The sequence below is a fragment of the Alligator mississippiensis genome, chromosome 4 (genome assembly GCF_030867095.1).
Source record: "Alligator mississippiensis isolate rAllMis1 chromosome 4, rAllMis1, whole genome shotgun sequence".
NCBI lineage: Eukaryota > Metazoa > Chordata > Crocodylia > Alligatoridae > Alligator > Alligator mississippiensis.
In genome coordinates, this window is record NC_081827.1 from 162,502,694 (window position 1) to 162,530,671 (window position 27,978).

Below are 27,978 nucleotides of genomic sequence, written 5' to 3' on the forward strand. Positions count from 1 at the left end.
TGTTTGTGTGTGCTTCGGCACTGCTAAATTATTTCCTGCCACTCGTAGCTTTCTTTGCAGGGTGCATTTCTTCGTTGCAGCGCAGAAATGCATGTTGCAAGGAGTTCCCGCCATTTGTATTTAAATTTGTGCCCCGCTATTGGCCAGTTCTAAATTATTCCCACGTGGTGGCTAGCGATTGGCTTGCTAGCCGTATAAGAGGCTTGAGTGGTTTCCGCCCAAGTTGGAGGACTCCACGACTATCAGGAGGAAGAGAACTTCACGTCTCGTGAAGATCTCTACGCGCTGCGGAGCCTATTGGACCCAGCGTGTATATCAAGAAGGCTACAGGGGTCTGATTAGCCTCTGGCCTCTCCCCGTCGCCGAGCGCAATCCTTCGACGAAGCCCTCTTCCCTGCGCGCAAGTTCCACGAAGCCTAGCAAACTTCGTGTGAGTGTATCCAGAGCTCTGTCTGAGTCGAGTGAAACTGCAACGTAAACGAAGTTTTCCTGGAAGTTTTCCAGCCTGCACCGCGACCATCTTCGGTGTAAGTAAACAATCTTAAATCAACCGCTAAGCTTCCATGCCTAATTCTAGCGTGCTGCCTGCCTTCCCTGAACCAGCGTGTCCAGGCTGCTGGCCACAGCCCGCCGCGCGAAAAACGGGCCTCGGACCGCTCCCGGCCCGCACAGAAGGATCCCTTGGAACACCCCCATTTGAGAAGCCCAATATCGAGCAGGTAATTCAAGGGCTCTGCAGCGGCCCTTGGTTGTCACAACAACCTGCTCTGCTGTAGCAATCTCCTACTGTGTCTGCGCAGGGTGCCTCTCAGGCAGGGGTTGATCCCGCCAATCCCTCCCACGCCTATTCTTTTCTATCATGGTTTTCAGTCTCCTTCATTTCTCCTACCCCCGTAAAACCAGCAGAGCTTTCTTGCCACTCATTGATGCTTCCCCAGGCAGAGGCTCACCTGAGCAGTAGTCCTAAGGCTCCACAAAAGCAAACCAGGCTATGTCTTGTAGCAATAGCATGCCAGTTAGTGAGGATGCATTTCTGGGTTACTCTTATGTATCATGTAAGCACCACTTGGGATTGGTGTCTCATAGTCTTGGGAGGCCTGGTGTCTGTCCTGGGAGTCAGGGATGTGGTGGAGATACATGGAGCTGTGCAGCTTTTGACTCCACACCTCATGTGTGCATGCTTCTTCCACCGTGCTCAGCCTTGCCTCTGTCCGGAACCCCTTGGATCATAACCCACAGAGTCTCTGCTTGACCACCCTCTGACCCGAATTTGATTAGGGAAGATGCGTACTGTTCTTTGACACAGAGAGCAACTCCCCAACCTTTTTTTCCCTACTCTCTCTCCTCCTATATAACCTATAGCCCTCTATTCCCACCACACAGGCTTTCCTGGAAGGTGCCTGACCCCTCTGGGTGCACAGTGTGGGGATGGGCTGCAGGGCTGTGTACCTGCTCCCCCTGGTGCAAACATGGCTTTTGCATGAGCCCTGTTGTCCAGGATTGCAGAGAAACGCTCTAGGAGCCTCCAGAGAAATCCAGCTGACTCAGTGCCTTTCTAGCGACTCACAGTCATGGGACCAGCTTGGCAGAAGGCTGGTGTGTGAAGTCAGCCAATCTCCAGGGAACAAGAAATGATCAGCATGCACGGGCAGGATGCACCCCCAGTGTCAGGAAAAAGCAACAGGCAGGAACTTCAGAGCTTCCCAGAGTCTCTGGTCCCAAAGGCTGTGATACTAGTCATGTAGCGGGAGAGGGGAAATGGGGAGGGGGAGATGCCGTTATTCATGGAAGACATGTGTTAGAGGTATGGGTTATTGTGCATCTGCAACTGTGTGCATGCTCACTGCTGCATTTACATGATAGGGGGGCACATCTGGGTCTGAGTGCTGCAGCCGTGTGTGTGTATCTTTAGTGTTTAGCTGTGCATAGTACATGTATAATGTTATGCCCCCGGGGTGCTGACAGCGTGCTTAAAACCTGGCACCCCTTGAACTCTTGTACAATCCTCTAGTGCTGGAGCTGAAAGACCCAGGTCTGTGAGCAGCCGTCTCACACTCCACGTGGCCCAGGCAGGGTGGGACAGGGCAATGCACCAAGATGAGCCTGGCAGACAGGATTACACACACAGATGTCAGCTCTCATCCCTCCAACAGTCCTGTACTTTAGCACAACTGAGATTTACCAGGAAAATCTCCCAAGCCCACGTGACAACAATAGCTAATCCAGGCAGCAGGGATCTCGCCCTGCAGCCCATCCTCACACTGTGCACCCAGAGGGGTCAGGCACCTTCCAGCAAAGCCCAGCCCCGAGCACGCAGCCAGCCCTGCTACACAGTGCCACAAGTCCCAGGCTCTGCTGCCCTGATCCATCATTCATGAGTCAGGGCCAGGGCCCTCCCACCAAGGCCAGATGCAGCCGGAGGAGGCAGGCTCAGCCCAGATATGGGCAGGAGGAGGAAAGTTCAGGAAGTGCCTGGAAGCGCCACGCGGGTACAAAAGGCAGCCCGGCAGGCAGCAGAGGCAGTGCTCAGCTGAGCAAGGCAAGGCAGTGTGTGTGGCAGGAGCAGAGCCATGGCACGCTACTCCTGGCGCCTGGTGTGGCTGCTCCCTGTGCGGCAGTGGCCATCGTGAGGCTGGTGGCCCACGTGTGTCTGCAGCAGCAAGGGGATGAGCAGCCTTCTGCAGCCATCGCCAGCCAACATCTTTGAACAGATGGCGAGTGACCTGCAGCGGCAGGTGGAGGCGATGGACAGGCTGAGCCATGCTGTCTTCCACGCCCAGCCACTCCTGTGGTTGGAGCCTGCGGGCCAAGGGGAGCCAAGGCAGGATGGAGTGGCCCAGGCTGGGGTCACAGAGCAGGAGCCGGAGTTTGGGGGTCGGCAGGACAAGAAGTTCGAGCTGCGCATGGATGTGGCCGGCTTCTCCCCGGAGGAGCTGACAGTGAGGCAGGAGGGCAGGAAGGTGACAGTGACAGGGAGGCGTGAGAAGCAAAGCCCTGGAGAGGATGGAGGCAGCTTCCAGGAGTACCTGGAGCTGCACAGGGAAATGTTGCTCCCCACAGGCCTGGACGTGGAGGCTGTGACCTGCTCCCTGTGCTCGGATGGACAGCTCCGCATTGAGGCACCGCGCCTGGCCCTGCAGCGCGCAGAGGGGAAAGCCATTCCCATCAGCGTCCAGGCGGGAGAGGGAGCCACACAAGGAGACACTGCCGCCAAGGAGGAGAAGGAGCTGGGAAGGGAGGAGGAAAGTGGCAGCCAGGAGACCTGACCCAGCCAGAGTGGGTGACAGCAAGCCCGCTGCCCTGGCCCAGAGACTGCAGCCATTGCCAGGGTACATCAGCGCTCTGAACCCTGCAATCCCTTCCAAGTACATCTGCCCTAGTGTCCCTCCTGGCACAGTGACTGGGGGCTGTGCTGAGTCTGTAGCCATGTTTGTCTCTGGACAGATCTTTCATACCTGTCACAAACCTGGAGAGGGATGGGGCTTTGGGTTTCAGTACCACTTTATTGCCAGGTGACATTTGTCTGGCGTACTGTATTGCTTATGTGTCATGATGGAAATAAACCTGTTTCCTACATGCAAGTTGTCAGTGGATTTAATGGAATCTATTTCTTGTCCAACTGCCCAGCTCAGTGCTGAGGAGTGGGGAACGTGTCAATGCTTTGTGTGTAAAAATCACTGGTTGAACGGCATAGTATGGAGAAGATAGAATTACATGTGGCGTACGCATACAGCATGTCTTAAGCCAGTGTAATTAACCTTTACAGCACCATAAAGAAAGAGAGCAAATAAACAGCATAAACATGTCATATACAGAGAGGCTGAGGGAACTGGGTTCATTTAGTCCACAGAAGAGACAACTGAATGGGGATTTAATAGCAACCTTTAACTACCTGAAGGGGGTTCCAAAGAGGATGGAGCTAAACTGTTCTCAGTGGTGGCAGATGACAGAACAAGGAGCAGTGGTTTCAAGTTGCAGCAAGGGAGGTTTAAGTTGCATATTAGGAAAAACTTTCTCATTGGGAGTGTGGTGAAGCACTGGTACAGGTTACCTAGAGAGGTGGTGGAATCTCCATCCTTGGAGGTTTTCAAGTCCTGGCTGGGCAAAGCCCTGACTGGGATGAGCTAGTTGGGGTGATCCTGTTTTGAGCAGGGGAGTGGACTATATAATCTCCAGAGGTCCCTTCTAACCCTAAATTTCTATGATTCTATGAAAAAGCTTTCTGGGGTATTGTTGCCTCAGGAAAAATCTGTACGAAATCATCCGTCTACATCTGCCCTGGTGCAGTTTTTTTCCTAGGCAGACAGGTGCTCTCCTGCCACTGTGGCAAGGCTCTGGAATGGTGCACACTGTGTGCACTCCTAGATATACTCTTTAACTGTCTGCCTTTTTTCCCTAGTGTAATTCAGCGTTGTTCAACCTGTGGGTCGCAACCCAACAATGGGTTGTAAGAATATATGAAAGGGTTACAAACAAATTTAAAAACGGAAAAACACAGGAAACTCTGGCTTTTCCCTTGCAGGCTGGCAGAGTTCCAGCCAGCCAGGGGCTGTTTGCCCCCCCGGCATAGCCAACACCCCTCTGCCCCACACACGGTGGGGGACTGGGGCCTGGGGGTGCGGGGCAGCAGGTCAGGTCTGGCCACTGATTTATACAAATGGGTCCTGGTTCAAAAAAGGTTGAGAACTGCTGGCATAATTTACATTGCTGCACATAACTGCTGTACACCATACTAGCATACATGTGTCAGGTCTGGATCCTTACAATGGTAGGTTACTATGTTCTGGATGAGTGTCCCAATACTCTTAGGGAAATAAATGTGACCTATGGCCTGGACTTCTGCAGGAGACAGTTGTGAAGGCTGGAAGATAAGACCCCAATAACTTCCTGCCCGTGGCAGGGGACTGGACTTAATGATCTGACAGGTACCTTCTGGGCCTTCGATTCTATGATATTACACCATGCTGTAAAAGTGTAACAGCCAGGATTTGTGAGGAGAGCTCCTAAGAAGAGGTGTCCTATACAGGGCTGAGCATACGTGTGCCAGAAAACTTCCCTGCAATTACAAAGGGGGTTGTAAGGCAAATGTTGAGAGAAGGACAGAGGGACATCAGCACCCACTCTAGCAATGTCTTCCTGATGGAAAAACCCTCTCCTGACACCCTGGAGCCTCTCCTTGTGTTCCTTTCCTTTTTGTATCGTCAGCTCTTATGATGTTGCCAGACTTTGCATTAAGACTTGTGTTTCTCTTCATGGCCCTGCTGCTTGAATGAGGGAAGTTTCTACCTTTCATTACAAACAAAAAGTAAGTTTTTAGTCCTAAAGATGCAAACAAAAGCTGGAAAGGTGTACTCAAGTGCTCAAAACAGAGACCAATGGAAAAGACTGTGCCCTTCTAAAAATCTCAGCTGGGGGAGCCTAACGTGGTCCATTAGTTGGGTGACACGATGGAGGTGGGTTAGAGCAGGGGCACTCAGCCCCTGGCCTGCGACCCAGAATGGGTCCATGAAGCCCGTGGGGCTCCTTAAAGGTCCAGAACTTTATCCGCGGGTAGGCGCAAGTTAGCGGGAGTCGTGGTAATTCACACATCCATCAATCCCCTGCCAACAAACTTCCAAGCTTCACAGGCCAGGTGACATAGCCTTGCACATTGGATCCCACTGGCATGTGCAGGGCTGAAGCAGTGGAGACAGAGCTGGCACTTGTGGGGCTGAGCCAGGGCAGCAGGCCTGATCTGGCTTGTGCAGGGTAGAGCTGGGACATTGTTGCCCAATCTGGTGTGGGCAGGGCTGGTAGTGGGGAATGGGCTTTGGCTGGTGCATGTGGGGCTGGGGCAGTAGACTGCATTCATTAAAGGGCCATGGTCACAATGTGGGTCATGGACTGGATCTGGCCCATGGGCCCACCCTGTGCCAGTCATCTGGCCCATAGGGCTAAAAGCTCAGGCACCAGTGGGTTAGAGTGCTGGTTCTGGTTAGCACTCTTTCCTGCCCGGGGCAGGCTGTCGGACTCAATGATCTCATCGGTCCCTTCCAACCCTAACATCTAGGAAACTATGAAATCTTAAGGTTCAAGGCAGCCCCTCTGAGACCCAAGGCCTCCCTTGGAAACTGCCAACTCCTGGTTTTCACTTGTCCCTTGGATGATGGAAATATACCCGTGCAATTGTTTCATTGCTGAGAATATGGACTGCTCTCAAGAGGGCAGATTGCCTCTAGCAGGCTGCTGTGTTCAAGCTCATTGGTGGTGGTGGTGGTAGTCCTGTCCAGTCCTTTCTCTAGGGTCTCTTGAGTGTGTGTTGACAAAGTTTTATAGAAGTAGGACCATAAGAAGGACAAGAAGTCCTCAATGGCAAAGCAGGCACAGGAAGGCTGTGGCCCCAATGGCTGTGAAGGTAGAAGAAGGCTGCAAAAGAGAAGTGACCCCAGTCATCGTGGTTTGCCATGCCACAGATCCCGGCCAGCAACCACCAAGATCGTGTGGACCTGACTGCACACCGGAGTCCCCGCACTAAACATGCCACGTGCAGGCTTTTGTCAGGGCCAAAAGCCCTGTGGTGATGGAGGATTGGTGACAGGGCCAGGGCTCTGATACCTGGAGGCCCCCAGCCAAGAATCTGCACCTAGGTGGTGGATGCACGATAGTTGTCGGGCACCTGTGTTGGGACAGGGGTGTCCTTCGGCAGCTGTACTACCAGCTAAAGGCTGAGGTCCAGCGATGCATGTGTGACATGAAGAACAACTGGTGGGTGGAGAAGGCACACGTGATCCAGGGCTACGCCAACCAGCATGACATGCATAACTTCTTGCATGTTACCAAGACAACCTACGAACCATGCTGCATTGGAAAAAAAAAAACCCTCCGATCACAGGGCAGCTCCTCAAGGATGAGGAAATGTAGGGCCTCAGGAAGTTGTCTAGCTCCACCCACTGCTCAAGGCAGGATCATCCCTACCCAAACTGTCCTATACAAGCGCTTGTCTAAGCTTTTCCTAAAATTGCACAAACAACTCTGTTGCACAGCTGCAAGGCACGTGGTGTGAAGCCATCCTAGCACTGACCATGATGTGATGGGGCCTCCAGCTGGGGCATCCTACAGCTTCATTCATCCCTAATGTCCCACCTGCCTCCTTCCTTCCAGGGAGCCTTAAACTTTGTCCTGTACAAGTTCAGCCACCTGCTGCCGAAGGAGCAGCAGACTATGTATGAGCTCTCCACAATGTTCTTCCAATTTCAGCAGCACTCGCAGAATGACAATGTCTCCACCTACAAAGTGAACTACACCAGGTGAGTGCTGGAGTTGTGGGGTGTGTGGGGTAGGGGGGCTGAAAGGGGCAGTCGGTCCCTGTGTCAGGGCAGAGCAGGGAGGAATCGTCATCACAGACCTTGGGTGTGCTCAGTGCTTGTCAGTGATCAGTGGGACACTTTGCTCTGGGGCTCTTTGCTCCTCCATAACCCTGGAGCCTGAGTAGGCCCTGTCGGAGGCTTCACTGACTTTCCATCCCTGGCAGAAGCACTGCAGCCTGGGAACTATGAGACATCTTGTTCCCCTGGGCTGCATCATCTGCTGTAGTCCCAGCGTCCTTTGTCCTGGTTCTTGCTACATTGCCGGCTGTGAGCCCTGCAAACCCTGAGAATATGCTGATCAGACTCCTTGACAATGGACACAAATCCCACTGCAATCTCATCTCTACGCCTAAAGGCTCAGAGCTTTGTGTCCTCACAGCACCCATGGCAAAGGCTTGCTGGCCTCTTGAGAGTCAACAACCTTGCTGGGTGGCATTAAATGTCCTAATTTCTTTTAACAGGTAGTCCAGCTCTTTAGTGCTAGGGTGTTGCATGGAGGGGGTGGGGTGATTTGGGTGGGTGAGGATTCACAAGCTGATACATCTGTGTCCTTGGTTGAGAGCCAAGAGGGTTTGGATGTGTCCAGCACTCTGAGGGGGAAGGGAAACAGGATCACAGAAAAGTAGGACTAGAAGAGACCTCTGGAAGTCATCTAGTCCAGCCACCTGCTAGAGGTAGTGTCGTTCCTGTCAAGACAACACCATGCAAGTCCTTGCCTATGCCTAACCTATTTCTAAATGTGCACTATCCACCCCATCACACAAGGATAGCTATTGCCTAAAGACACCCAAAGCACCTTAACTTGCCATGGGTAAAACACGGGGATGAGGATTGCCAGTGTCTCACTGCTACAAGAGTTGGTACAATGCACTCCAGCACAGGGCAGGCCTGGTCTGTGCTGCTTTGCCCTGGTCCAGGTGGCCTGAGCTGCCTCAAAGCCAGTGTGGGAGTGTGTGTAATGCTGGCTCTTCCTGAGGCTGGGCAATAGGCCCACTGGCATCTCTCCCCAGACTCTCCCTGCTCTGGGCTTGAGTGGAAGTGTGGGGTAGCCTCCTCAGCTGCTTGGGATCCCTGTCTGAGATGCTGCCTGTGGCTTGTAGCCAGCATCTGGCTGTTCTGTGCTTGGCAGCCTGGGGCTCTGTGGCACCTGCCTGAGGGGCGTATGCATGCGGCTGTCTCTGTCTGTCTTCCCAGGGATATGGGACACACTTGAAGAACCACCTGAAGGAGTATCACAAAAAGCACAACATCCTGTATTTCCTGACCTGCACTGATGAGTACACCGTTGGCTGCAGCAACTAGTAGGTCCAGCTTCCACCCCCCCTCCCCCACTTCATTGCCCAGCACCTCTCCTCCACATCAAATATAACATCATCATTACAACTGTAATGCGCAATATATCTGTTGTCAGCTGGGTGCCCAGCGGGGCGCACAGCATGCTTCTGAATGACCTTTGCCCCAAGAAACTTTCCTGCTTGGATGATCATCCTGCCCCATTGGGAGGCAGGGTTGTGCAGTGCAGCAGACACTGGCCTGGGACTTGGGGGACCTAATATGTTCCCAGCTCTGCTTCTGCCCTTGGCCAATCCACTGCTGCACTTGCTGCCTCAGTTTCCCACTCTTACCCATGGATTTTAAGTACTCGAGTCAGGGATTATTTCTCACTACGTCTATACAATGCCTGGCACAGGGGGCCTCATCCTCAGGCCTGGGGCTGCTGCAGGATTATCATTCCTTTTGGAGCCTTGGATGATGCTTTATCCTGGGGAACTAGCTCCCACTGAGTGGAGTTTGGCCACTTGGCCCAAAGTGCAGCAGAGCTCGTGTTACTGATGGCCTGGGCAGGCACCAATGCTGAACACATGTTGATAAGAAACATACAGAGCAGCCACTGACCTCCCATTGCCTTTGCTGGGTAACACTTTCTCTGCCAGCTGCAGTAATAAAGGGTTCATAAGCTACAGCTGGAGGATCCCCTGACTCATTCCAGCTGGCCAGTTTGGTTCAGGTAACAGGCACTGTTATTTTGGCACAAGAGTAATCCCTGAGCCATCAGTCTCTTAAAAATGGAAGGTGGCATCTCAAGGTTGTGAAAGATACAGAGAATTCTGGATGGGGCCAGGCCTGGCCGGGATGGGGATAAAAGCTGCTGGCTCCCACCAGCCGAGCAGAAGGGCTCCAGCACCATGGGGGAGGACTCAGTCCCAGCACCCTGAGCCAGTTGCAGAAGCAGAGATGCTGTGCCACCTGCACCTCCAGCCGCCCTCCCATAGCGCCCTGGCTTCCTGGGTGAGCCCTGTGTGCACACTATGGCCTCAACCCAGCGTCCTCTTTGCTGAGCTGGAGCGGGAGGTCCGATGGGAGATGGAGCGAGCCCAGGAGTTTATGAGCGGTTTCCAGCAGCTCTTGGCAGGTGGAGGGAGCAGTAGCCCCATCAGAGAGCGAGAGCAGAGCACCAGCGTGGCACCGCCCCAGGGAGTGGATGGGGCCTTCACCATGTGCCAGGATGTCAGGGGATTTGACTCCAAGGACCTAATGGTGAAGCTGGTGGGCAGGAATGTGCTGCTGACAGGTAAGAAGGAGACGCAGAGTGAGGATGGTAAAGGCTCCTTCTCCTACAAGTACGAGGCGTTCAAGCAGGAGTGGGATGTGCCCGAGGGCGTGGACCCTGACGGCCTGACCTGCTCCATCTCCAGTTAGGGCCAGCTGTGTATCAAAGCCCCGTGCCAGGCACTGATGCCCACCCTCAAGAGGAGTGTGCCCTTTCAGATCACCTGGGTGGGCAGTGCAGAAGCAGAAGCTTTGCTGGGCTCCGAGGAGGGGGCCAATGGCCTAGCCAAGGCATGACAGGGACTGAAAGCTGACAGCTGTCACCCAGGCTGAGCCAGGGAGAGCAGAGGGAGTAGTGTCCCAGAGCAGCAGGAGAGCTGAGACTTATGCAGGCCCAGTGGTTGTGGGATGGTGTCAGGGACTGTCTAACTGCCCTTGAGATTTGTATCATGTCATTTCTTTTAACATGAAATAAATGGGTTTGTCTTTTCCATGTGTTGCTTCTGCCTTTGTGAGCTCGCTGCATCCCAGTTTCTCCCTGTGCTCCTGTTTTTCTTTTCCCAAGGAGGGCTAATGGCTTCATGGTTTTGGGGTGCAGGGCTGGGAGTCAGGGCAGCCTAATCCAATTCCTGTGTGTGCTCTGGACTCCCTTTGTGACCACAAGCATCCCCATCCTGTTGGGCCTCCATTCTTGTCTGTAGAAAGCAATAATATCAGTAATCTGCTGAGAAGCACTGAGGACTGTGGGAGATTGGGGGAAGCGTAGATGCTCTGGCAAGGCAAGGCTATAATGGAGCAATCTAAGGCCCTGCCCCGTAGCCAGGCTGCAACAGCTTCTGTGAGGTGCAGAAGTTGCAGAAAATGTTCTGCTGCCGACCTCTCAGTATCCTTGCTCCTTAAGTTCAGTGGATGCAGATCAGAGCTTTGGGGCCTCCTCCTGGCTGTCCTCCAGGAACTGGGCATGTTGCTTGCCCTTACAGCTCCAGACTGAGGAGGGAGCAGAGCTTGACTCGCAGCACGGTGACAGAAGCTGCAGAGCAGTGTTTTCAAGCAGTGGGTGCATCTGATGGACGCAGCACTGCACACTGTGGGGCCCTATCTGTCACAGGTGCTGAATGCCGCCCATCACCTCTACCTGCTGTTGCCAAACAAACTGCTCTGGGTGCTTGGAAAGCTCTTCCCTGGGGAAAGGAGAGTGGGCCTGCACTATAGAGCCTGTGCTGCTGAAGTCCTCTCAAGCACCCACTGTTCATAAACAAGCCCCTGTCCCTGACTGGCCTAAGCTCGACCAACTTTGTCATCTTCCTCTAAATAGGGAGCTGTGCTGCAAAGCCAAGGAACAAATGCAGGGTAGGAAGAGGGGACTAGGCAGCACGGTGCCTTTTTAACCCTGGCGTTTCCAGAGTTGACGTTAGAAAACACATTTTCTGCCCAGTGGATTTTGTACAACACAAGCTCTGAAAGGATGGTGATAACAGGGACAGGGTGGGAGAGGGTGTCAGGAGCTGGGCAAAAGCCACTCAAGCAAAGAGACTTAAGAAGCAATCTTCCATATCTGAACAGCTGTGCAGTCACCATTTATTGGAACAGCGTCCTGCTGACTGAGCCAATGGCAGCAGATCCTGGCTTCGGCCTCCTACTACTTATAAACAGAGCTAGCGAGATAAACAGCAAGATCCAAACCTGAGTTCATAGCCCTGTACTGTTTTTTTCCCTATGGGCCAAAGACCTATTTGGAAGCTGAGCCTGGCAGTTACAGTAGCGACTGGGCTGCTGAGAAAGATTTCTCATCGGAGAGAAGACGCAAACAGGAGTGTTACACAAAGTCACTGCTTAGTGCAGGGATGTAAGCCAAGAAGGCTGCTGTCTGCCAAGCATCTAGGGACCAGCTCAGCAGTCTGCCTGGCATAGAAGTGAGAGGCAACGGTTGATGCCAGCTGCTGACCTGGCTGGACCATGGGGTCTTTGTGAGCAAGAACTTCAGCACCAGACCCTAAGAAGCAAAAACTCCAAGCAGGCCCTGGATGTGCCTGGAGACACAGAGTCTTGAGCATGGGTCTTATGTGCATGTTCCTTGCAGCATTCATCTCAAATGCCCTGCTGTTGTCAGCTGATGCAACTACGAGAGCCAGGGCAGCTATGTGAGTGAACATGCCAATGATGTGTGCAGGCACATTGGTATGTGCACGAGCCCACGTTCCTTCAAGTGAGCCTCTGTGTGCCAATTGGATGTTGGGTGTCCAATGAATGTTTCCTGAAGCAATGTCTGACTCAGGAGTAAATGGGCCCTCAGAAGAGCCTCTGCGTCACTGCCTAAGCATTTGGGGGCCAACATATTTAGCACAGCTGCCACAGATAAAGCCCCATGGCCCTCCCCAAGTGTCAGTCCTATCCCCTTGCGCTGCCTAATTTGCTGCTCTTCTTGCTTCTTTTCCCATGCTCCGTACCTGATCTGCTGCTCTGCTTTCTGCTTTTTCTGCACTGTGCTGACTGTCCCTTGCTCCATCTGCTTAAAGACACACACAGCACATGCTTGTGCCACTTGAGGCACCCATGTTGCAGGTTGGCCACCCCTGTCCTAAACTGATCAATCCTTATCAAGTGAGTGGCTCCACTGCAATCCAGTGGACCACTCACATGACTCAGACTTACAGGCCTGGACCCTGTTGCTGGAAGGGATTGCTCCCAGGCTAGAGAATTTTACTTTGAAAGTGTATGCAAATATAGACAGTGACAAAATACAGGTCCCAAGGTCCCTAGATAGTGTGGGCGATGCTCAGTCCTCAGGGGACCAGTAACAAAAGTGACCACAGTCACAAATGTTCCCTGTTTCTTTGGAAATTAAAAAAAAACCCAGTATCCAGTTAATCCACTGCCAACTACAATGTGGGAAACATGGGTTTATTTCCACCAATGACACAAACAAGACATTTAGGAAAATCACCGTCACCTAGCCAAGATAAATGTCAAGAAACAAGAAATGCTGAAACCTAAAGCCCCCTTCCTCTCCAGGTTGGGCACAGGTATAAGAGTTATGTCCAGAGTCCAACATGGCCAAGACTCAACTAGTCACTGCTCCAGCAGGGACTCCTAGGCATGATGTATTCGGATGGGATCATAGGCCTGGGGCAGGGATACACCCCAGAAATGGATGCAATCTCTAGGCCTGGGCAGCAGGCTCATTGTCACTCCCTCTGGCTGGGTCAGGACTCCTGGCTGCTGCTCCCCACCTCCCTTCCCAGGTCCTTCTCCTCCTTGGCGGCAGTGTCTCCTTGTGTGGCTCCCTCTCCCGCCTGGACGTTGATGGAAATGGCTTTCCCCTCTGCGGGCTGCAGGGCCAGGTGTGGTGCCTCAATGCGGAGCTGTCCATCCGAGCACAGGGAGCAGGTCACAGCCTCCACGTCCAGGCCCGCGGGCAGCAGCATTTCCCTGCGCAGCTCCCGGTACTCCACGAAACTGTCTCCATCCTCTCCAGGGCTTTGCTTCTCATGCCTTCCCATTACCATCACCTTCCTGCCCTCCTGCCTCACTGTCAGCTCCTCCGGGGAGAAGCCGGCCACATCCATGCGCAACTCGAACTTCTTGTCCTGCCGACCCTCAGACTCCAGCTCCTGCTCTGTGACCCCAGCCTGGGCCGCTCCATCCCGCCTTGGCTCCCCTTGGCCCGCAGGCTCCAACCACAGGAGCGGCTGGGCGTGGAAGACAGCATGGCTCAGCCTGTCCATCGCCTCCACCTGCTGCTGCAGGTCACTCGCCATCTGCTCAAAGATGCTGGCTGGCGATGGCTGCAGGTGGCTGCTCATCCCCTCGCTGCTGCAGACACATGTGGGCCACCAGCCTCACGATGGCCACTGCCGCACAGGGAGCAGCCGCACCAGGTGCCGGGAGTAGCGTGCCATTGCTCTGCTCCTGCCGCACACACTGCCTTGCCTTGCTCAGCTGAGCACTGCCTCTGCTGCCTGCCGGGCTGCCTTTTGTACCCGCATGGTGCTTCCAGGCACTTCCTGAACTTTCCTCCTCCTGCCCATATCTGGGCTGAGCCTGCCTCCTCCGGCTGCATCTGGCCTTGGTGGGAGGGCCCTGGCCCTGACTCGTGAATGATGGATCAGGCTGGCTGCGTGCTCAGTGCTGGGCGTTGGTGGAAGGTGCCTGAATCCTCTGGGTGCTCAGTGTGGGGAAGGGCTGCAGGGTGAGATCCCTGCTGCCTGGCTTAACCATCGTTGTCACATGGGCTTGGGAGATTTTCCTGGTAAATCTGAGTTGTGCTAAAGTACAGGACTGTTGGAGAGATGAGAGAGCTGACATCTGTGTGTGTAATCCTGTCTGCTGGGCTCGTGTTGGTGCCTTGCCCTGTCCCACCATGGCTGGGCCACATTGAATGTGAGACGGCTGCTCACAGATCTCGGTCTTTCAGCTCCAGCACTAGAGGATTGTACAAAAGTTGAAGGGGTGCCAGGTTTTAAGCACACTGTCAGCACCCTGGGGCATAACGTTATACATTTACTATGCACGGCTAAACACTCAAATACACACACACGGCTGCAGCACTCAGACCCAGATGTGCCCCCCTATCGTGTAAACGTAGAAGTGAGCGTGCACACACAGTTGCATATGCACAATAACCGTTACCTCTAACACATGTTTTCCATGAAGAATGGGTCTCCCCACCTTCCCCCACCCCTGTTTCCCCTCTCCCCTGACATGAGCAGTATCACAGACTTTGGGACCAGAGTCTCTGGGAGGCTCTGAGATGTGGACTGAAGTTCCTGCCTGTTGCTTTTTCCTGACACTGGGGGTGCAACCTGCCCGTGCATGCTGAACATTTCTTGTTCCCTGGAGATTGGCTGACTTCACACACCAGCCTTCTGCCAAGCTGGTCCCATGACTGTGAGTTGCTGGAAAGGCACTGAGTCAGCTGGATTTCTCTGGAGGCTCCTAGAGCGTTTCTCTGCAATCCTGGACAACAGGGCTCAAGCCATGTTTGCACCAGGGGAAGCAGGTACACAGCCCTGCAGCCCGTCCCCACACTGTGCACCCAGAGGGGTCAGGCACCTTCCAGCAATGCCCAGCCCTGAGCACGCAACCAGTCCTGCTACACAGTGCCACAAGTCCCAAGCTCTGCTGCCCTGATCCATTATTCATGAGTCAGGGCCAGGGCTCTCTCACCAAGGCCAGATGCAGCCGGAGGAGGCGGGCTCAGCCCAGATATGAGCAGGAGGAGGAAAGTTCAGGAAGTGCCTGGAAGTGCCACGCGGGTACAAAAGGCAGCCCGGCAGGCAGCAGAGGCAGTGCTCAGCTGAGCAAGGCAAGGCAGTGTGTGTGGCAGGAGCAGAGCCATGGCACGCTACTCCCGGCGCCTGGTGTGGCTGCTCCCTGTGCGGCAGTGGCCATCACGAGGCTGGTGGCCCACGTGTGTCTGCAGCAGTGAGGGGATGAGCAGCCTCCTGCAGCCATCGCCAGCCAGCATCTTTAAGCAGATGGCGAGTGACCTGCAGCGGCAGGTGGAGGCGATGGACAGGCTGAGCCGTGCTGTCTTCCAGGCCCAGCCGCTCCTGTGGTTGGAGCCTGTGGGCCAAGGGGAGCCAAGGCAGGATGGAGCGGCCTAGGCTGGGGCCACAAAGCAGGAGCCAGAGTCGGGGGGTCGACAGGTCAAGAAGTTCGAGCTGCGCATGGATGTGGCTGGCTTCTCCCCGGAGGAGCTGACAGCGAGGCAGGAGGGCAGGAAGGTGACAGTGACAGGGAGGCGTGAGAAGCAGAGCGCTGGAGAGGATGGAAGCAGCTTCCAGGAGTACCGGGAGCTGCTCAGGGAAATGCTGCTGCCCGCAGGCCTGGACTTGGAGGCTGTGACCTGTTCCCTGTGCTCTGATGGACAGCTCCGCATTGAGGCACCGTGCCTGGCCCTGCAGCCCGCAGAGGGGAAAGCCATTTCCATCAGTGTCCAGGCAGGAGAGGGAGCCACACAAGGAGACACTGCCGCCAAGGAGGAGAAGGAGCTGGGAAGGTAGAAGGAAAGTGGCAGCCAGGAAACCTGACCCAGCCAGAGCGGGTAACAGCAAGCCCGCTGCCCTGGCCCAGGGACTGCAGCCATTGCCAGGGTACATCAGCGCTCTGAACCCTGCAATCCTTTCCAAGTACATCATGACCTGGTGTCCCTCCTGGCGCAGTAACTGAGGGCTTTGTCTCTGGACAGATCTTTCATATCTGTTACAAATCTGGACACAGATGGGGCTTTGGGTTTCAGTACCACTTTATTGCCAGGTGATATTTGTCTGACGTACTGTATTGCTTATGTGTCATGATGGAAATAAACCTGTGTTTCCCACATGGCAGTTGTCCGTGGATTTAATGGAAACTTTTTCTTGTCCAATGGCACAGCTCATTGTTGATGAGGGGGAAAGTGTCAGTGCTTTGTGTGTAAAAATAACTGATTGAAGGGCATAGTATGGAGAAGAGAGAATTACATGTGGTGCAGACGTACCATGTGTCTTAAGTCAGTGTAGTCAAGCTTTATAGTAGCATAAGGCGGGAGCAGACAGGCAGCAGATACCAGTCTGGGGTATTGCTGCATCAGGAAAAATATGTAGGAGATCATCCGTCCACATCTGTCCTGGTGTAGTTGTTTTTCTCCTAGACCGACAGATGAGCTCTGTGGCAGAAATGTCACCGTCTGTGTCTCTCTCCAGAAATCTGTCCCTGTCAGCTTGGGACACTGGGGTGGAATTCCTAAGGGAGGGGGGATTTTCCTCCTTGCTTACCTGACAAAGGCCTGGTGCCTAGGGTGTGGTCCTTCTGGCCACCTGAGTAGGGGGAGGGAAAAGCCCCTGCTCATCTGCCCAGGTAACCAGTGATGCTTTTTAAATTGGTTGGCTAATTGCCCACACTGCTGGCTTCTATTGGACTGGGCTGCTGAGGTCAGGAAGGCTATATAAGGGCCTGCTCCAAGAAGAAGGAGGAGAAGCCACTTTTCCAGCATGGCACAAGCATCAGGACACAGGGAGAGAGTCTGATCCATCTGAAATGCTCTTTCTTTGGAAATCTCTGAGCCAGATCTCTGCCATCTTCTGATTGATACTTGCAAGTGTTTCTAGAGAGTTAGTCAGCTCACACTGATGCATTTGCGTATCAAACGGCTACCTCAGCCAGACTGTTTTGCTCAATGGTAATCCCTTGATAGTGCTCTACCTCTTACCCTATTCTGCCTCATCCTGTCGGGAACAATAAAGTTCTCCTTTGTGACTGGTGTAGGAGACTTATTGAGGGGGGGGTTTAATTATGCCTAGGAGGCCCCTTGGGTCAGCGGACTAAGGGAGACTATTTTTTTTGGCCCCCGAATTGGGGAAATGCCCCAAGTTTTTGTATTGGGTTGAGTACCTGTAGGACTATAAGGCCTGTGTTTCCCCGAGGACACAAGACCCAGATGGTCCCTTCTTGGGGTGGTGGCAGCACACGTTACCCCCAGACTCTGCGGTGGGGCTCGAAAGAGGGTCTGCCAGGGCTTAGGTGCCCCTGGAGATACACCTGGAGTCTGGAAGGTGGACAGGCGTGGTGAGGTGGGAGGCTCAATGCAGGAGCTCCCCCTACTGGCCCGCTACGTGCTCCTGCCACTGTGGCAAGGCTCTGGGATGGTGCACACTGTGTGTACTCCTAGATATACTCTTTGCCAATCTGCTTTTTTCCCCTAGTGTAATTTCCATTGTTGCACATAACTGCTGTACATCACAAGGGTATACATGTGGCACAGGTCTGGGTCCTTACAATGTTAGATTACTATTGTGTAAGTGAGAGTGTCCCTACAGTCTTGGGAAGTAAATGTGACCTAGGGCCTGGACTTCTGGAGGAAACAGTTGTGAAGGCTGGAAGATATTAGACTATACTCTAAAAGTGTAAGAACCGGGACTCATGAGGAGAGGTCCAAAGAAGAGGTGTCCTATACAGGCCTGAGAGTGCCTGTGCCAGAAATCTTCCCTTTAACTACAAAAAGCTGTTGTAAGGCAACTATTGAGAGATGGACAGAAGGATACCGGCACCCACCCTAGCAATTTCTTCCAGATGGACAAACCCTCTCCTGGTACCCTGGAGCCCGAATTCATGTTCCCTGCCTTTACTGTTGTCAGCTCATTAAGACTCGTGCTTCTCTTCATTGCTCAGCTGCTAGGATGAGGGAAGTTTCTAGCTTTTGTTACAAACAAAGAGTAAGTTTCTAGCTCTACAAATGCAAGCAGAAGCTGGAAACATGGACTCTAGTGCCCCAAAGAGAGGCCAATGAAAAGACTGTACCCTTCTACAAATGTCAACTGGGGGAACCTAATGCGGTCCATTAGTTGGGGGCCAAGATGAGGTTGGTGTTGCATTAGAGCAGGGGCACTCAACCCTGAGCCTGCAGGCCAGATTCAGGCCCTGAAGCCCATGGGACTCCTCAAGGGTCCAGAACTTTATCCATGGGTGGGCGCAAAGCAGTGGGAGTTGTTGCAATTCACACATCAATCAATCCGCTGTGGACAAATTTCCAAGCCCCTCAAGCCAGATGAAATGGCCTTGCACATTGGATCCCACTGGCATGTGCAGGGCTGAAGCAGCAGAGACAGATCTGGCACTTGTGGGGCTGAGCCAGGGCAGCAGGCCTGATCTGGCATGTTCAGGGCTGCAGCTGGGACATTGTGCCCAATCTGGTGTGGGCAAGGCTAGTAATGGGGGATGGGCTATGGTTGGCACATGTGGGGCTGTAGCAGTAGCCTGCATTCAGTGTGGTGCCATAGTCACAATGTGGGCCCATGGACTGGATCTGGCCTGTGGACCCACTCTGTGCCACTCACCTGTGCCCTGGGGCCCAAAGCTCGGGCACCACTGGGTTAGAGTGCTGGTTCCATTTTGACTCCAGGCCAAACCTTCTTTAGACTCAAGGCAACCGCTGTCAGCCCAAGACCTCCCTCAGAAATTGCCAGCTCCCAGCTTTCGCTTGTTCTTTTGATAACAGAAATATACCCGTGCAACAGTTTCATGGCTGAGAGTACAGACCACCCGCAACAGGGCAGATCGCCTCTAATAAGCTGCTGTCTTCAAGTTACTTGTTTGTGGGGGTGCTCCTGTCCGGCCCTCTGTCCAAGAGCTCTTGAGAGTACATTGACAAGGCTTTATAGAAGAAGAATGTGGGCTGCCCTGGTTCCCCTGTTTTCCCTGTAGCAGGTTCGGGTGTCAGGTCTGTGTTGTGTCAGGGCATTGCGGTGAATGTGGAAAACATCTTCATGTCTATCTGCAAAGAGGAGGACATGGACGCCAAACAAGTATACTTCTACCTGTTCAAGGTGGTTGACTTGGGGTGGCGGCAGCTGGAGTGCCCTGGGCTCCCTGCTCTGCTGCTGGGGTGATGTGCAGGCTGGCACTAAGGCTGATGGCCAGCTGGGCTTCATGTTTGTGTCTCCCAATTCGAAAGTAGTTTTTAGCCCTTCCATAGTAAGATGTGGGTCCCCCTGAAAGGTATGGAAAGAGCAGGTGGTAGGGAGCAGGCTCTTTCCCCCGTCTCCCCATCCCCTCACTGGAATCCTTTGCGTTGTTAAGAACCCACATGCTATGGTCTCTACCCATACCCTGTCCCAGTGCTGGGCTTGGCTAATCCCTCCCCTGCAATGTCTTGGTTTCATGAAGGGCTGCCAGGAGTTGTACGTAGCTAAGGCTTTCAGCCTAAAGTTTAAGAGGCTACTCCCAGCCTCTGACGTTCTGGCTCTTTGATGCTGTTAAACCTCTCACCAAAGTCAAGTCCATGTATCTGCTGTTGGGGTTCTGGTTTTACTGGACACAGTGTCTTGATAGGCTGACTCTTCCTAGGTCTGTTTTGGGATCTAGGCCCAATGCAGTATCCGGCTGTTAGGGGGCTGCAAACCCATTTAACCAGCCCAGCAGCAAAGTTGCTTTATGGAAACTGCATGGAAGGCCTAAGCCAAGGCCTCTAGGGAGAAAAACCTTCAAAGGTGGAAGCACTGGGCCAGATCCGCAGCTGGGGTAGCTCGGTGCTGCTCTACTAGAGGCAACAGAGCATTGACAGCAGCTGGGGCTCTGGCCTGTTGCTCCTTGTGGCAGGGCACCTTTGGTGCCTGCCACTTTAAGGGCTTGAGCAGGCAGCAGAGCAGCCTGCAGGTGGCTGCAGTGTCCATCAGGAGGGTCACATGGGCATCAGGAGGCTGCTTGATTGGAGCAGGGCTACACAACTGCAGGATAAGAGCAGGCCCTGAGCAACAGAGCAGGCAGTTACTGCAGGAATGCTGCCGAGGGAACATCACCAGCTTGAGATCTGCTGCTCTCAGGTACCTCTGGAGGCCTAGGGTAGGAACTATGGGGATAAAGGATGTTCCTAGGGGCCCAGGAGTGTTGGCTACAAATGTCCAACTCAGGATCCTTAAAATTCTGGTTTATTAGGTGGATTGAAATACTGTAATCATAAACCTTGGAGCTGGTCCCCACCCACACCCACGCAAGCAGGCTACAGAGTCAGGTATACCTATCCTACAAGCACTGGAGTCTGTTGTTGAGGCTTCTTTCAGCGTGGGGTTATCTTGCAGAAGGGGGGTGCCAGCTGGTCCTTCTGGCTGGACAGGTCTGGTCGAGTTGGAGATCAAGAGGGTGCTACTGAGGGTCACTTTTCACTGCCTTTTATCTGTCCCTGGCAGACTTTGGTGACTCCCCAGTTTTCAGGTTTGCCTAATCCAGGGGTCATTGACCCTCATGGGACTCCCCCCTCCCCCCCCCTCGGTGGCTACTGGACAGCATCTGTCAGCCCCAGGGGTTGTCCGCATGTACATGCAGGTTTGGGAGTCTGTTGATGAATTTTGAATAGGGCTCTGGGAGCAGTTGATCTGGAGATAAATTGGTTCCCGGCGTTTTGGGCTGAGTAACTCAGGCCAGGGCTTCTAGCCCTTGATCAGTGACGTTTAGAGACTTCCTGGTTGTTACATTGTCTTCTATTGAGTTCTTCCCTTGCTTGATCTGCAGCTTCCCAGGTGTTAATTGCTGTGTGCTACTATGTTACACATTCAATCACTGATTCACTGGCTCTTTCAGGGGCCAGCCTGATACAGAGAAGGACAGTTTGATTCCTGCCCTTGTTAACATTGTTACAATGTATAACTTACTAAAACACATTTAGTTGAGGGTGAGGAGTATAAAATATAAGCTACAAATGCCATGGCACACAAATAGATAAAAATACCAAAATACAAGGGGAGATACAAAATGCACACATACAAATTTCAAAACACAATTCCTTATCTTAAAGCGAGAGAGGAAGGAAGAAAAGGTAGAAAAAGAGAAACATATCCATAGAGGAGAGCAAATGCAGGCAAGAGGAAAAGGGGGGCTTTCTGCTACAGGAGTGTCTCAAGCCCCAGGGAGAGCACTTTGGGCCTAGGGAGAACAAGGCCCCGCTGAGGAAGGGGCTTACAGCTTGTGGGCCTGCAGCAGGGCTAAGCAAATCCCTGATTAGAACTGAGAGGAGTGAGGCAGAGGCTCAGGTGAGCCCAACTGGGTGAAAGGTAGTCTCATATAAGATCTGTGGGGCCAGGCCAACCCAGGAAAGGATGGCTCTATGGTGGGGCCCAGAGGGGACCCCTGCTGTCTAGGGAGGTCAGCTGCTGATACACCATATCAGAGAATCCTGACTGGTCAATTTAAAGGGGAAAGGCCGAAGGGCAGTGGAGCCCACTGCAAGGGGCAGGCCAGGGCTGTGTAGAGCCATCTGGCACCCCGACTGGCCTGGAGGTGGAGCCAGAGCTCAAAGAAGCTGAAGGTCCCTTTGATGGGGAAGATATCATTGCCAAGGGGAGGACAGGCTCAGCTGGCCAGTATGCTGTGATGAGGGAGGCTAAAGTACAGCCTCTGGATGGGAGGCATCTGTTAAGGGGTCAGAGAGAGATGGGCCAGAGGAGGAGTGCAGTTATGAGATGGATGCCGCAATAGAGCACCAGAGTGAGCAGCCCAGGGAGAGCACCCAGGAGGCCACAGGGGAGAAGAGACACGAGGGCAGGTAGGTCTACATTGGTGCTGGGGAATGACTTAAAACTACAGCCTGCTGGGGAAGATGGTGTGGTGGGGCTGCTTGTGGCAGGGTAGCTTCCAAGAAATGTCACTGTGTGTCCCTAATAAAGTGCAGGGATGAGGCACCAGATGGGTGACTGGTCCGGCCTTGGTCAGGGGGGCACGTGACCACCCTGTGACCAGTCTCGCTGCCCAGGGTGGAGGGGTGTCCCCCTGTGGCAGATCTCAATGCCTGGCGGGAGCTCCCCCACAGCTGATTGCTGCAGCTGCTTCCGGGAGTGGCTGCAGCCACTTCTGGAAGGAGCTGCAACAATTGACCGGTGCTTGCAGGGGGACCACTGGTGGTTCCCACCTGCCCCCCCCGCCCATTGCCTAAGCAGCGAGCGCAGCCAGTTAGGGGGTGCACTGGCACTCTCAGGAAGTGTATGTGCACCCCCGTGAACTCACTGTGCATCGTCACTGGGGCACCAGAAAGCCTCAGCCCCCGCTGCCTTGCAGGTACCCCATGGAGGGGAAAGGCTGGGGAGCACATCCTGACACCAAAGCGTAGTGACCTAGGCCCACTGAGGAATGGCCTGAGGCGAGGCCCAGGCCCAACGAGTGGGGCCTGAGGCAGGATCCAAGTACATCAACAGATGCCTGAGGTCTGAGTGGGCCATAGGCCGGGAATGGGGTCCACGTATGTCTACAGACACCTGAGGCCCATGGAGCATAAGGCTCCATAGCCCCAGCAAGGGGGCGGAGTAGTGGCCTCAAAGAAGGGTAGAGTGTCAGGGGCTAGAAGCCTATTGAGGCATAAAGCCCAGCGGGTGAGAAGAGGCCCCAGTGAGGAGGCTTGTCTCCAAGGTAAGTCTCTGGTTTCCTGTAGCCAAGTTTATGCCTAAGGTCGAGTGTGGCATAGCAATGAGGCTGGGGGAGTTAGGAGGACTTTGGATGCCATCTGTGAGGCATGAGACATGGTAAAGGGGAGTTTAGAGTTGTGTATTATGCTCTTGACATCAGGGCATGAAATGGGTAGCCTCCTGCCTAGAAACAGCTACCTATTTTTATTACAACAAAGGTGTGGCAGCAAAGGCAACTGAGTGGGCTGCTGTAGACAGGTGGGTAAGCTTGCACTGTGACTGGCCCCACGTTGGCCCCCTGTCACACTCCTGCTCTTGCTGGAACCCCTTTCTGTAACCGGCTTACCCCTGCCTTCGCTCTGCCGTTGGTGGTGTATCAGCTGCCTTGTGTCCTGCCGCTCCTGAGGAAATGCATCCTGGAGATGAGCCATCCAGTTGGGGAAGGACCCCTTGGGATCCCCCCCATTCGAGAACCCCAATATGAAGCAGGTAATGCAAGTTCTCTGCAGTGGCCCTTGGTTGTCACAACAACCTGCTTTTCTGTACCAATCTCCTACTGTGTCTGCATAGGGTGCCTCCCGGGGGGCATTGATCCTGCCAATCCCTCCCATGCTTATTCTTTTCTATCATGGTTTTCAGTCTCCTTCATTTCTCCTACCCCTGTAAAACCAGAAGAGCTTTCTTGTCACTCACTGATGCTTCCCCAGGCAGAGGCTCACCTGAGCCCCAGTCCCAAGGCTCCTCAGAAGCAACCCAGGCTACATCTTGTAGCAATAGCATGCCAGTTAGTGAGGATGCATTTCTGGGTTACTCTTATGTGTCATGTAGGCACCACCTGGGATTGGTGTCTCAGCCTTGGGAGGCCTGGTGTCTGTCCTGGGAGTCAGGGATGTGGTGGAGATGCATGGAGCTGTGCAGCTTCTGACTCCACACCTCATGCTTCTTCCACCCTGCTCTGCCTTGCCTGTCTCTGTCCTTAGCTCTCAGGCTGTGATGATGGTACATTAGGTAATTGGATAGAAGTTGCCTGCCCTGTGTTTTGCTACTGGGCCCTGACCAGCAGTCCTGTGGATTTCTCTCTCTTCAAGCAGAGCTGCCAGGTCTGTCATCCCATTGGCAGACTTCTGCAGTGTGATGTTACTACATTCCCACACTGCCCCAGCCACTTATTGCCTGGAACAACGCTGAACTCCAATCTCTGCTGGTGGTTGCAGCTGTTCGCTGCTGCCTCCCTGACTCTCTGGGCAGCCCTTAGCCTCTCAGTCTGTTAACCTCATGTTCTGCACCCTCTCCAGCCCTCATCATAGGACCATAGAAAAGTAGGGCCTCAGGAAATTGTCTAGCTCCACCCACTGCTCGAGGCAGGATCATCCATATCGAAACAGTCCTATACAAGTGCTTATCTAAGCTTTTCCTAAAACTGCAAACAATCCTGTTGCACAGATGCAAGGCACATTGTACAGAGCCTGTCCTAGCACTGACCATGATATGGTGGCACCTCCAGCTGGGGCATTGCAGAGGTTCATTCATCCCTAATGTCCCACTTGCCTCCTCCCTCCCTAGGGAGTCTTGAACTTTGCTCTGTACCATTTCAGCCACCTGCTGCCAAAGGAGCGACAGACCATGTATGAGCTATCCACGATGTTCCTGCTGTGTCCCAAGTACTGAAAGTTGGAGCCGCCTTTCCAGTTCCAGCAGTGCTCGGAGAATGATGAGGTTGCCACCTACAAGGTGAACTACACCAGGCAAGTGTTGGAGTAGTGAGGTGTGTGGGTTAGAGGTCTGGAAGGGGCAGTCTGTCCCTGTGTCAGGGCAGAGCAGGGAGGAGTCGTCATCACAGACCTTGGGTGTGCCCAGTGCTTGTCAGTGATTAATGAGATACTTTGCTCTGGGGCTTTTAGCTCCTTCATAGCCCCAGAGCCTGGACAGGCACTGTCCAAGGCTTCACTGATATATATTTTTTTAAATTTATTCCTCTTTTTTTTTTTTCCCTGGCAGGAGCACTGCAGCCTGGGGACTATGAGACACCTTGTTCCCCTGAGCTGCCTCATCTGCTCTAGCGTCCTTTGTCCTGGTTCTTGCCACATTGCAGGCTGTGAGCCCTGCAAACCCTGAGAATCTGATCAGACTCCTTGACACTGCTCAGTGGGAGCTAGTTCCCCAGGGTATATCATCATCCAGTGCTCCAACATGAATATCTGCTTAACTCTTTGTGCACTGTTCGTACAGCACAGGCATCCTCGGTACAGCACATTGCTGCACACCACAGAATTAGGGGCCAAGTTTGGTCTGGAAGAGCTGAAGACTTGAGGTTGTGCTGCTGAGTCACACACATGCCTGAAACACCCGGATGGGCTTCTGCCCATCCCCTGGCTTCCTTTGTGAGCTCTGCTCTCAGCAGGAGCACAGCAGCTTGGTCTGTAACCGGAGCCCCTGACTGTGACTCCCAGCTGCACAGTTTGGATGGGTGTCGCTTGGTTCAGGTAACAGGCACTGTTTTTGGCACATGAGTGATCTCTGAACCATCAACCTCTTAAAAATAGAAGATGGCATCTCAAGGGCGTGAAAGGGGCAGAGAATTCTGGATGGGGCCAGGCCTGGCCGGGATGGGGATAAAAGCTGCTGGCTCCCACCAGCCGAGCAGAAGGGCTCGAGCACCACTGGGGAGGACTCAGTTCCAGTGCCCTGAGCCAGTTGCAGAAGCAGAGATGCTGTGCCACCTGAACCTCCAGCCGCCCTCCCATAGCACCCTGGCTCCCTGGGTGAGCCCCGTGCGCACACTGTGGCCTCAACCCAGCGTCCTCTTTGCTGAGCTGGAGCGGGAGCTGCGATGGGAGATGGAGCAAGCCCAGGAGTTTATGAGCAGTTTCCAGCACCTCTTGGCAGGTGGAGGGAGCAGTAGCCCCATCAAAGAGCGAGAGCAGAGCACCAGCGTGGCACCGCCCCAGGGAGCAGATGGGGCCTTCACTGTGTGCCAAGACATCAAGGGCCTTGGCCCTAATGACCTAATGGTGAAGCTGGTGGGCAGGAAGGTGCTGCTGACGGGCAAGAAGGAGATGCAGAGTGAGGACAGTAAAGGCTCCTTCTCCTACAAGTACGAGGTGTTCAAGCGGGAGTGGGACGTGCCCGAGGGCGTAGACCCTGACGGCCTGACCTGCTCCATCTCCAGTGAGGGCCAGCTGCGCATTGAAGCCCCATGCCAGGCACTGATGGCTGCCCCAGAGAGGAACATGCCCATCCAGATTGCCCCGGTGGGGAGTGCAGAAGCTGGAGCTGCAGTGGGCTCTGAGGAGGAAGCCAATGGCAGAGCCAAGGCATAACGGCAACTGAGAGCTGACAGTTGTCATGCAGGCTGAGCCAGAGAGAGTAGAGTCCCAGATCAGAAGCTGAGCTGAGACTTTCTGAAGACTGATGGAGGCCCAGAGGGGGTGGGAGGATGCAGGAGCCTTTGTAACTGCCCTTTAAGATTTGTATCATGTTGCTTTTTTTTTTTTTTTTTTTATGAAATAAATGGCTTTGTCTATTCTACTTGTTGCTGCTACCTTTGCCAAACTTACTGGGTCCTAGATTCTCCCTGTGCTCCTCTTTCTCTTTTCCCAAGAAGCATGAATGGCCTTATGGGTTTGGGGTTGGGGTTGGCCTCATGGTGGAGCTGGGAGTCAGGACAGCCTGATCCAATTCCTGAGTGTGCTCTGGACAAACTTCCCCATCTTTTTGGGCCTCCACTCGTGGCTGTATAAAGAAATAATGTCAGTGCCCTGCTGAGAAGCACTGAGTGCTGTTGACGCTCAGGGGAAGTGATAAAGGGAGATGCTGTGGGACTGCAGGGCTCTGCTGGAGCAGTCCAAGCCCCTGTCCTGTCACCAGGAGGCCGGGCTGCAACTGCATATGTGATGTGCAAAGGATGCAGGGAATGTGCTGCTGCCAACCACTCAGTATCCTTGTTCCTTAAGTTCAGCGGATGCAGATCAAAGCTTCTGAGAACTGGGCAAATTGATAACGCTTAAACCCCCAGACTGACGGAGTAAAGCTTGACTCTCAGCATCGGGATGGAAGCTGCAGAGCAGTGTTTTCAAGCAGCCAGTATGTCTGATGGGCCAAGCACTGCACACTCTGGGGCCCTATTTGTCACAGGTGGGAGGATGTCAGGCACTGGGCAAGGGTCTCAAGGAAAGAGACTTAAGAAGAGGTCTTCTGTATCTGAACAGCTGTGCAGTCACCATTTATTGGAACAGCATCCTGCTGATTGAGCCAATGGCAGCAGATCCTGGCCTCGGCCTCCTGCTACTTGTAAACAGAGCTAGCAAGATAGACAGTAAGATCCAAACCTGAATTTATAGCCCTGTACTATTTTTTTCCCTGTGAGCCAAAGACCTATTTGGAAGCTGAGCCTGGCAGTTACAGTAGCGACTGCACTGCCAAGAAAGATTTCTCATCGGAGAGAAGACGCAAACAGGAGTGTTACACGAAGTCGCTGCTTAGTGCAGGGATGTAAGCCAAGAAGGCTGCTGTCTGCCAAGCATCTAGGGACCAGCTCAGCAGTCTGCCTGGCATAGACGTGAGAGGCAATGGTTGATGCCAGCTGCTGACCTGGCTGGCCCATGGGGTCTTTCTGAGCAAGAATGTCAGTACCAGACCCTAAGAAGCAAGAACTCCAAGCAGGCCCTGGATGTGCCTGGGGGCAGAGTCTTGTGCATGGGCCAAAAGTCTGTGTTTGTGAACCATTCATCTCAAATGCCCTGCTGTAGTCACCTGATGAAAGTATGTAAGAGCTGAGACAGCAACATGAATGAACATGCCAATGATGTGTGCAGGCACATTGGTGAGTACATGAGCCAATGTTCATTCAAGTGAGCCTGCATATGCCAATTGGATGTTGGGTGTCCTATGAGGGTTTCCCGAAGCAATGTCTGACTCAGGAATCAATGAGGCCTTAGAAGAGCCTCCGTGTCACTGCCTAAGCAATCGGGGGCCAACATATTTAGCGTAGCTGCCACAGATAAAGTCCCATGGCCTCCGCAAGTGCAAGTCCCATGCTGCCTGATTTGTTACTCTGCTTTCTGATCCCTGCCCCTTGCTCCATACCTGATCTGCTGCTCTGGTTTCTGCTTCTTGCCCTATCTGCACAGTGCTGACTGTCCCTTGCTCCATCTGCTTTATGATGCACACAGAGGCTGCCCCTGCCACTGGTGGCACACATGCGGAAGGTTGGGCAC

General features: G+C 53.6%; 4 protein-coding genes across 8 annotated transcripts; 3 read left to right on the forward strand and 1 right to left on the reverse strand.

Annotated features, from left to right (window-relative positions):
* Window positions 1–134: 134 nt before the first annotated feature.
* On the forward strand, window positions 135–27,758 carry LOC102558766 (heat shock protein 30C). 5 transcript variants are annotated; one of them, XM_059726933.1, is made up of 4 exons: window positions 20,147–20,194; window positions 20,307–20,382; window positions 24,358–24,493; window positions 24,761–27,758. In XM_059726933.1, exon 4 carries the CDS (start codon window positions 25,309–25,311, stop codon window positions 26,080–26,082), a length of 774 nt encoding a protein of 257 aa, XP_059582916.1. In that variant the 5' UTR covers window positions 20,147–20,194; window positions 20,307–20,382; window positions 24,358–24,493; window positions 24,761–25,308; the 3' UTR covers window positions 26,083–27,758. The 5 variants fall into 5 exon arrangements, with proteins under 5 accessions (XP_059582915.1, XP_059582913.1, XP_059582916.1 ...); XM_059726932.1 differs by lacking the exons at window positions 20,147–20,194; window positions 20,307–20,382 and adding an exon at window positions 135–527; XM_059726930.1 differs by lacking the exon at window positions 20,307–20,382 and having other exon boundaries at window positions 20,110–20,194.
* LOC106737367 (heat shock protein 30D) lies at window positions 2,667–3,266 on the forward strand. Its single transcript, XM_014604673.1, has one exon. It carries the CDS (start codon window positions 2,667–2,669, stop codon window positions 3,264–3,266), a length of 600 nt encoding a protein of 199 aa, XP_014460159.1.
* LOC109280401 (heat shock protein 30C) lies at window positions 7,902–10,387 on the forward strand. The gene has a single exon (XM_019476420.2). The coding sequence runs from the start codon at window positions 9,459–9,461 to the stop codon at window positions 10,044–10,046; it is 588 nt and encodes a 195-aa protein (XP_019331965.1). The 5' UTR covers window positions 7,902–9,458; the 3' UTR covers window positions 10,047–10,387.
* Window positions 13,100–13,699, reverse strand: LOC106737366 (heat shock protein 30C). The gene has a single exon (XM_014604672.1). It carries the CDS (start codon window positions 13,697–13,699, stop codon window positions 13,100–13,102), a length of 600 nt encoding a protein of 199 aa, XP_014460158.1.
* Window positions 27,759–27,978: the final 220 nt, after the last annotated feature.

What these genes read in the sequence shown, in the direction of transcription:
- LOC106737367 (XM_014604673.1), top strand. Translation starts at nt 2,667, where the DNA reads ATGAGCAGCCTTCTGCAGCCATCGCCAGCCAACATCTTTGAACAGATG.
- LOC109280401 (XM_019476420.2), top strand. Translation starts at nt 9,459, where the DNA reads ATGGGGCCAGGCCTGGCCGGGATGGGGATAAAAGCTGCTGGCTCCCAC.
- LOC106737366 (XM_014604672.1), bottom strand. Translation starts at nt 13,699, where the DNA reads ATGAGCAGCCACCTGCAGCCATCGCCAGCCAGCATCTTTGAGCAGATG.
- LOC102558766 (XM_059726932.1), top strand. Translation starts at nt 25,309, where the DNA reads ATGGCATCTCAAGGGCGTGAAAGGGGCAGAGAATTCTGGATGGGGCCA.